At 28.3% G+C, this 8531-nt stretch overlaps 2 protein-coding genes across 3 annotated transcripts; one reads left to right on the forward strand and one right to left on the reverse strand.

The window, feature by feature from the left end:
- The first annotated feature begins 4296 nt into the window (after positions 1-4296).
- On the forward strand, positions 4297-5825 carry LOC105252725 (histidine protein methyltransferase 1 homolog). The gene is made up of 6 exons (XM_011260257.3): positions 4297-4458; positions 4618-4851; positions 4976-5136; positions 5200-5441; positions 5510-5625; positions 5694-5825. Exons 1-6 carry the CDS (start codon positions 4413-4415, stop codon positions 5759-5761), a joined length of 867 nt encoding a protein of 288 aa, XP_011258559.1. The 5' UTR covers positions 4297-4412; the 3' UTR covers positions 5762-5825.
- LOC105252726 (pyridoxine-5'-phosphate oxidase) lies at positions 5651-8170 on the reverse strand. Of its 2 annotated transcripts, none has more exons than XM_011260258.3 (6): positions 7934-8170; positions 7235-7391; positions 6888-6987; positions 6763-6816; positions 6457-6656; positions 5651-6112 (listed from the first exon to the last, which is right to left on the reverse strand). In XM_011260258.3, exons 1-6 carry the CDS (start codon positions 8115-8117, stop codon positions 5947-5949), a joined length of 861 nt encoding a protein of 286 aa, XP_011258560.1. In that variant the 5' UTR covers positions 8118-8170; the 3' UTR covers positions 5651-5946. The 2 variants fall into 2 exon arrangements, with proteins under 2 accessions (XP_011258560.1, XP_025264117.1); XM_025408332.1 differs by having other exon boundaries at positions 7873-8167.
- Positions 8171-8531: the final 361 nt, after the last annotated feature.

The following is an 8531-nucleotide window of genomic DNA, read 5'->3' on the forward strand; positions in this document are numbered from 1 at the left end:
CTTTTCGTTATGCTAATTATTTGCATCTATAATTCACTTCGTGTTCTCTCAACAATCCAAATTATATTTAGATTGTCAAGAACGATAAAGTGACACGGATGAAATATATTTGTGACTCTAAGTATTAAAATAATAGTTATTGTCCGTAAAGATCGCAATTATGGAAGTGATCATTTAATATCTTGGATTCCTATCATTTAATTGATTCTCGATTAAATTGTATATTGTTTAGTTAATAAGGATTAAGAAAATTTAAAGCATTGGTCGAAATATAGTTAATTCTAATATTGTTAAAGAAATATTATAAGCATCAGTGATGAATATCATAACATAATTAATTCTTTTATCCTGTTTTATGTATTCTCTGTTTCAATTCTTAATCGCAATAATGAATGATTACGATTCGATAAAGATTTATTGTTGCGATACAGTTTCATGTCGTTAATTAATTTTTAATTAATTAATTTAGTTAATATTTATAGCAAATTATGTTCCAGTACTAATCGTAATCGTGTTTAATAATAAAATTAAAGTATATGAAACGTTTCTCACCACTACTTTATTACTCCAGAGTCACCGTGCGAATGATGACAAAACGGTAACGTATAGAGCGCTGCTGTTTATATTTTATATTGCCAAAGTCGAACGCCGCGTTATCGATAATTTGTTGTCGAAATATTTTTATATTTTATATATTATAAAATATACATTAACGCGAAATATTAAATTTTGGAATTATTTTAATTTCTTAATTAAAATTCATTATTTATTAAACAATTTATCACGTATCTTTTCGTTTATGTTTCGTTATTTGCATGTATAATTCGATTGTTTTACTTCGTGTTTTCTCACTATCCAAATTATATTTAGATTGTCAAGAACGATAAAGTTGACACGTATGAAATATATTTGTGACTATAAGTATTAAAATAATTATTATATCGTAATCCTATAATCCTATAATTTAATCGAGAATCGATTGAATGATAGAAATTCAAGATATTATTAAATAATCACTTTGATGATTGCGATCTTCACGGACAAGAATTATTATTTTAATACTTAGAGTCACAAATATTTTTAAATATATTTCATCCGTACCACTTTATTATTCTTGACAATCTAAATATAATTTGGATTGTGAGAGAACACGAAATAAAACAATCGAAATATAGATGCAAATAATTAACATAACGAAAAGGTCCGTGATAAATTGTTTAATAAATAATGGGCGCTACTGTTTATATTTTATATTGCCAAAGTCGAACGCCGCGTTATCTATAATTACGTGACATTTATTATTAATAATAGATAACAATAGAATTTAATAAGTTTTATATAATGTAAATAATCGTGAAAGAAGAAAAAGAATCATTAATAAAATTATTGTTCGTTTGTTCGACTGTAAAAGAAAGTATTTGGATTACTGACGCATTTTGTGTAAATTAATCAAAGGAAATTTTCAAAATGAATAGAATAAACTTCGAAATCAACAATTAAGTTACTAAATAAATTGCGATTTAAAATTCGCGAGAAAACGCGACGAATAAATAAATTGACAATAATCGGAATATTCGATTGCAGATGCGCGAGTTAATAATAAATTTATAAAAAATTAATATGTGTATAACACTTATCATATTACAAGTTATTTCATTATAATAATAAATCATTTGGCTTTACATTAAGTTTAAAAACAATATCTACAATAAATTCTATAATGGACGAGCTATAAGAAATTAGAATAAGATAAGTGAACAAGATAAGTGATAAGATAAATACGTGTTATAAGAATAAATTAGCATCAGATGTAATTGATACAATTTTTAATGTTCTTTTCAATAAATTAGATAAAATTACAAGAATGATCTTTTCTCGATCTTCTTTCTTTATGATTAATATACTGTAATATTTTCGCGATGGCTGCAATACATTTCAAACGAATTTATTAAAAGTTATTTAATCTATCCTAACTCATCCATTTTAAGGCAACAGATATATCTACAATCTCTACCGTTACCTTAAAATTAAATAAAAATTTTTATCGCTCACCATGGCATTGATGTGCAGCAGCGGAGTTATCGTTATCCGTTATTATGTTTTCGTTAAAACTACGTCTGAAACATACAAATATAAAATTCATTTATAACAAGACTGTGGAATTTCATATCCGGTGTGTAAAATAATAAGCAGATATAAACACATATGGGAAGATTTTATAAATTTTAAAATTATTTTTTAAATAGAAATTTTCATATTTATAAAAATTTTTCTCTCTAATTTCCTCTTTAATTCCTTTAAATTATAAGAACGAATTATTATGCGTACGATTTATAACAATTGATATACAAATAAAATAAATATTCACCATCAGGTTGCTTCGCCGATGCAAGATGCCTCTATAAGGCTCTACAAGGCCTTTTCCTCTTCTTATGTTGTTGGCGCGCGATACTTTGACGACACTCCCGCACTCGCGAGCGATATTTTTATATCGCTATTTTTGTTATTTTACGCGCGATACTGAACGGCACTCCCGCACTATTTCGATTAAAAATTTTATATTTAATCACGCGATGTATATACTTAATATGTATATACCTTTAACGGCACTCTCTAATATGTATACATATACCTAACGCGATGCGTTGACGAAGCGCTTGCCGTCCGCGGCACGTTGACGGCACCGACGACGCGAAAGGATACTTGGCTTCCCATTCAGGCACCTTAAGATTTATCATAAATTGGAAAATTTAAGATAAACCTCAAGGCACCATCCAGGTACTAAGCCCTCCCACCGCGACAAGGTGTACCCCATGGGAGAGTTATATTATATATAATTTTTTTTATATATAATATAATATAATATATAATATATTATATAATATATAATATATAATATAATGTATATAATTTGGAATTTATTTTGTAATATAATATATAAACTTAAATTTACATAACAAGACGGTAAAACAAAATCACTAGGGTGATACTGTTTATGTTGGATATTATGATGTTGTTCATTGTTGAAATATTTTAACATATTAATGTATCTCATATATCTAACGTATTAATGTATCGTAAGAATAAAATATTAAAATAATTACATGTTGTCATACATAACTATTGTTTAATTAACAAAGATTTAATTAATAAAAAAAATATTTAAAGCATTGATCAAAATGTAGTTAATTCTAATATTGTTAAAGAAATATTATAATAAGCATCAATGATCGATATTATAATATAATTAATTCTCTTATCCTTTTTTACGTATTCCATGTTTCAATTTTTGTTCGCAGTAATGAATAATTACGATAAAGATATCGTTTTATGTCGCTAATTAATTTTTAATTAATTAATTTTTATTAAAATTTATAGTAAATTATGTTTTAATACCAATCGTAATCGTGTTTAGCAAAAAAATTACAATATACGAAGCGTTTCTTACCACTACTTTATTAGAGTCACCGTACGAATGATGACAAAGCGGTAACGTATAGCGCGCTACTGTTTATATTTTATATTGCCAAAGTCGAACATCGTGTTATCGATAATTCGTTACCGAAATATTTTATATATTATAAAATATACAGTAACGTGGAATATTAAATTATGAAAGTATTTAATTTATTGATTAAAATTAATTATTTATCAATCAATTCACGGAGTCTTTTGTTATGCTAATTATTTGCATCTATAAGGGCCGGTTTTTCAATAACAGCTTAAACTAAAGTTTAATAAAACGATCCTTGATCCTTAAACATAGTTTTATTAAAGTTTAATAAAACGTTTCTTGATCCTTAAACTTAGTTTTATATACTATTCGTTTTTCCATTGTACAAGGAGGATAGATTAATTAAACCTTAGTTAAACTTCTGTCAAAGATCAGTTTATTACTAATTAAGATTTATAGAAATAACGGTTAAAAATGTTTTTATTCCACAGCAGACATTTTGTGTTTTGTAAATAAAAATATATAAACATGGCAATGAATATAGAAAAATATTTATTTCATCTTTGAACATTACATTGGAAGATTACAGTATCTTTCACGATTGCATAATTTATTTACTATCAATTTATATACATGAGTGTCTTGTTATACTCTGGTGTTACCGGCATTTCGTGCACATAGCACGGAACGAAACCAGAAATTGTGCACATGATACCCTCTGAGAACATTCATGGACATTGGCTTTGTAGTTCATGTCCACGTTTTCAATGTCCATAGAGGGAATATCGCTTTCAGGGATCACCTAAAAGCAGGCCATGACATCTCTCAGTTTTCTCTCTGTCAGAGATCATTTAAAAACGGTCTATAACCTATAAGATCATCCTCATTTTACCCAAAATAATGCTTTAGTTTATTAAACTTATAATTTTTTTATTTCACATCTGAAACTTCGTGAAAAATGTTTAAATTCGGATTTGCAAAAACTATAACTGACATTAATGAAGGTATTGCTAATTATATTTCTGTAATAATTCAAGGGACGCATTTTTTCATTCGTAACTTGGGGTTAGACTGTCATTGATTTGTTTTCCAGCAAAATTTCAACTGATGTAAATTTTTGCAAAGCACTCATCTATAAAAATATTCAGTTTGAATAATTTTAGAGGATAAGACGGATGAATTAGAATGGATTCCTGCCTTCAAACTCGAAATAACACCCGAGCAAGTCGGAGTGAAATATGGAACAGATTATTATACAGAGACAAAAGTGTTCCCTGATTTTAATCTAAAATTAATTCGCTCTGATAAAGTAGTAAAGGATTTAACCAAGCATAACTGTCAAAATATTATTGAGGCTGAGACACAACATTCCGATCTTATTCCAGCAAAATATGAAGGTGATTTTTATAAATTTTAAATTTAAAATATACTTTCTCTCGTTAAAACTAAAGAATTTAATTTAATTTGGGGAATTTTTGTGTAATATTTTATTAATATATACATTACAATTTGATTATGCAGGTGGATTAAAAATCTGGGAATGCACATTTGATTTGGGCCAGTATATATTGGAAGAGCAAATTGAACTAAAAGATAAACTTGTTATGGATTTAGGATGTGGTGCAGGCTTGATTGGCCTCATTGCTCTTCTCAAAAATTCTACAGTCCATTTTCAAGATTATGTTTGTATAATTTATGAATATTATATTGAAAGATAGACTATAGTTGACAAAATAATTTTGTAGAATGCAGAAGTACTAAAATCTATGACTATACCAAATGTACTGTTGAATTGTGATAATCGTACAAATATATTTACAAAATGTGAATTTTATGCTGGAGACTGGGCTTCCCTTGCAACATTATTAGATGATGAGGAAAATAGGAAATATGATTATATTTTTACGAGCGAAACAATTTACAATCCAGACAATCACAAAAAGTTATATGAGATTTTTAAGAGAAAATTGAAAATTAATGGCCTTGGGTAAGTATATTATAAGGATTTCTCATTATTTTTGTACAATTTCTCAAAACAGACAATTATGCTGCTAGATTTATCGCTGGAAAAATCTATTATTTCGGAGTGGGTGGTGGGATGAGGCAGTTTGAGGATCTCGTATTGAAAGATGGATACTTTGACGTGAAAATGGTGTGGAGAAGCCAAGATGGTGATTAATAATAATCATAAATATATTATTTTGTTAATGCAACAATATATTAATTGTATACATTTCAGGAGTGAACAGGGAAATCCTGAAACTCACGAGAAAACAGCATCAAGAACATGGTCTGCTTGGAATATAACATTATTGTCTTGGTAATGTTTATCTTTGGAAGTATGAGGTAATGGCTCGGAACGTTGCACTAATTAATACTAGCGTAATTAATACTAGCGATTTTCTCGCAGTAAAGAATAATTGAGCGTTTCTAAACATATGAAAGTTATTTTTTCTCGCGTTTTTCCTCAATAAAAATACAGCGATTTTTTTCTAAGGTGAAAGTCTTTCATAAACCCATCCGTTTTCTCCTTTATGCACAAGTATATTGTCTATTTTCTCATTCGGTTTTGTACGTCTAAAGCGAATTCTGTCGTGAAGACGATCACTCTGACCTTGCCAAAACTCTACGACATGCGGTACAACGAGATAACCGCCCCTGAAATAAATTATGTAATTAAAAAAAAACGATAAAAACCCATAAGTAATTTTTATGAAATGATGAGTGAGGATAATCTAAATTTGGAAAGTATAAAATACAAACTTGCATCATTATTAATTGATAATTGATTAATTTTAACAAGAATAATAAATTGTATTAGCATTGCACAAAAGCGATAGCAAATGGCAATGTGTCATCGCATATGACCATTAGTTTTTTTAATTTTTAAGCATATTTCTTAATTATATTCAATCTTTAATTATATTCAAAATAAATAATCAATTTTCTTAATAAGGGTTTAATAATAATATATTAATCATAATTTTTATTATGTTATTTACCAGCAATCGGGCCTTTTAACTTGACCTTCTGGGAATTTCGCGAGCAGTTCTCTTTCTTTTACAATGAGAGTTTGCCTGCTAGCAATCACGCTACTTTGTTTGCTGGACATAGATCCAATTTGATTCGCATACGGTCGGCTCTGAAAATAACGATCCGAATCCTCCGCTGACGTTTTCTTCGCGATACCTTCGATACGTACCTAAGTAATAGTAAAACATTACAATATGTATTAATAGTAAAACATTACAATATGTAATATTGTAATAATTCTATTTATAAAACATGAATGTCAATGAATATCTTACACTTCGTCTAAGAGCTTCCCAGTAAAATGTTAGCGCGACATGTGGATTTTCAGCCTGAAAATGAGTCGAGTAATACAATTTCCGTTTGTTTCATGTTCATGTCAAATGTAAATGTCCATACTTACTAGTTCATGGCCTTTTCTACTGTCATAATTTGTGTAAAACTTGAAGCCTTCCGTGCCAAAGCCTTTCAGTAACACCGCGCGCAACGATGGCACACCATCCCTGAAACGATAATGAATCACGTCATATTTGTGTTTTCAAATATGATTGTGTTACTAAATATTTGCGCAATTTTTGCAGCCTATTAGCTTGCGGATGATTTGATAATAGACCGTAAAATATCGTATCTATAAATTGTATCTATAGATAAGTCTTGATTTTCGCATGTATGATGCATATTTATGTTTCACGTTTTACTATAATATTATATGTTTTCTAGAATCAGGAATAATTTTTTTTTCAATATTACCTTGTCGCTGTCGCGAGAAACATCGCGTTGGGTTCCAAAATCTGTGGAGTATTGCATACTTCCTCGAACCATGCTTTAAATTGCCCGATGGGTTCTTTACTAATTAAATTATCCTCCGTGAAGGTCTCACTTTTATCTTTGTATTTTATTCGCATATCTTTGGAAAGAAGTGTGCAAAATTTGAACATTACATATTCAAGGTTCCAAAAATTTTGGAGCAAAAGAAAAAAATATTCGAAAATTTTGAAGAAGTTGAAGTCATTGAAATATTTTGTCAATTTTTGTGTTTTAATTAGTAATTTTATATTATTATTATTTATATAATTATCGTTAATTATATTTTACAGAGTATTTTACAATAATATGATTGATACAACCCAGGTAGCAGAGTGATGTTAAATGACATCTTAATAACGTTATCTTGCTTGGGAAATGTGATTCCATATACTGATATAAATCTCAGTGAAAAAAACTAACAAAAGTCAAACTGTATGTATTAATGTATAAATATTTATGTATACTTTCCACAGAATCGCGAGTATAATTTAAAAAATTAAATATTTTACATGCATATCATTGTAATAATATTTGAAATTTTTTAAATTTTGAATTAATAAAAGAATTATATATCTACTTGCCATAATACAAGATTAGAAGCACGATGCAGAACTGACAATTGCGATGATCATTGATTCTTACCTCCTATGTCAACGGTATAATTGTCCTTTCGGACCGACATGTCACTATAAACTCGTATGTTTGGCTGCGGAACAGCTGATCGTACTGGCACGGGTGAAACGCAACTGCGACTGGTACGAAGTGCGCGTGACACATGCACGGAGCTTGCATAATCGATACACAAATAGAAAAAGGAGCATGTCATGTTAATGTTATCAGTATCATTAATGTTATCTTGATGTAGTAAACGAATTCTTCCTTTAGGAATGCCATATAATAAATTTCACAGTAATGAATTAAGTTATTTCAAACATTTTCGGCAATTTGTTATTTATATTTTCTAATTAAAATGTTGCCAAAATTTAAAAAAATAAAAAAATTTTTTAAATGTTCATGCATCGATATTTTTTATATTCCAGAAAAGTTTTTAAGATTACAAAAATTGAGTTATGAAATTGAATATTGACATTTAAATTTAAATAGAATGAATTATTGCGAATCTCGAGACTTTAAAATTGTTAATTAATAATATCCGTCATTCAGATTATTTTCCTACTCTGTTATATCGCACTTATAAAGTGTTAATAATTATATAAATATATTTTATTTATATAATTAT

Source organism: Camponotus floridanus, unplaced genomic scaffold (genome assembly GCF_003227725.1).
Source record: "Camponotus floridanus strain SB8 unplaced genomic scaffold, Cflo_v7.5 scaffold20, whole genome shotgun sequence".
Taxonomy (NCBI): Eukaryota; Metazoa; Arthropoda; class Insecta; order Hymenoptera; family Formicidae; genus Camponotus; species Camponotus floridanus.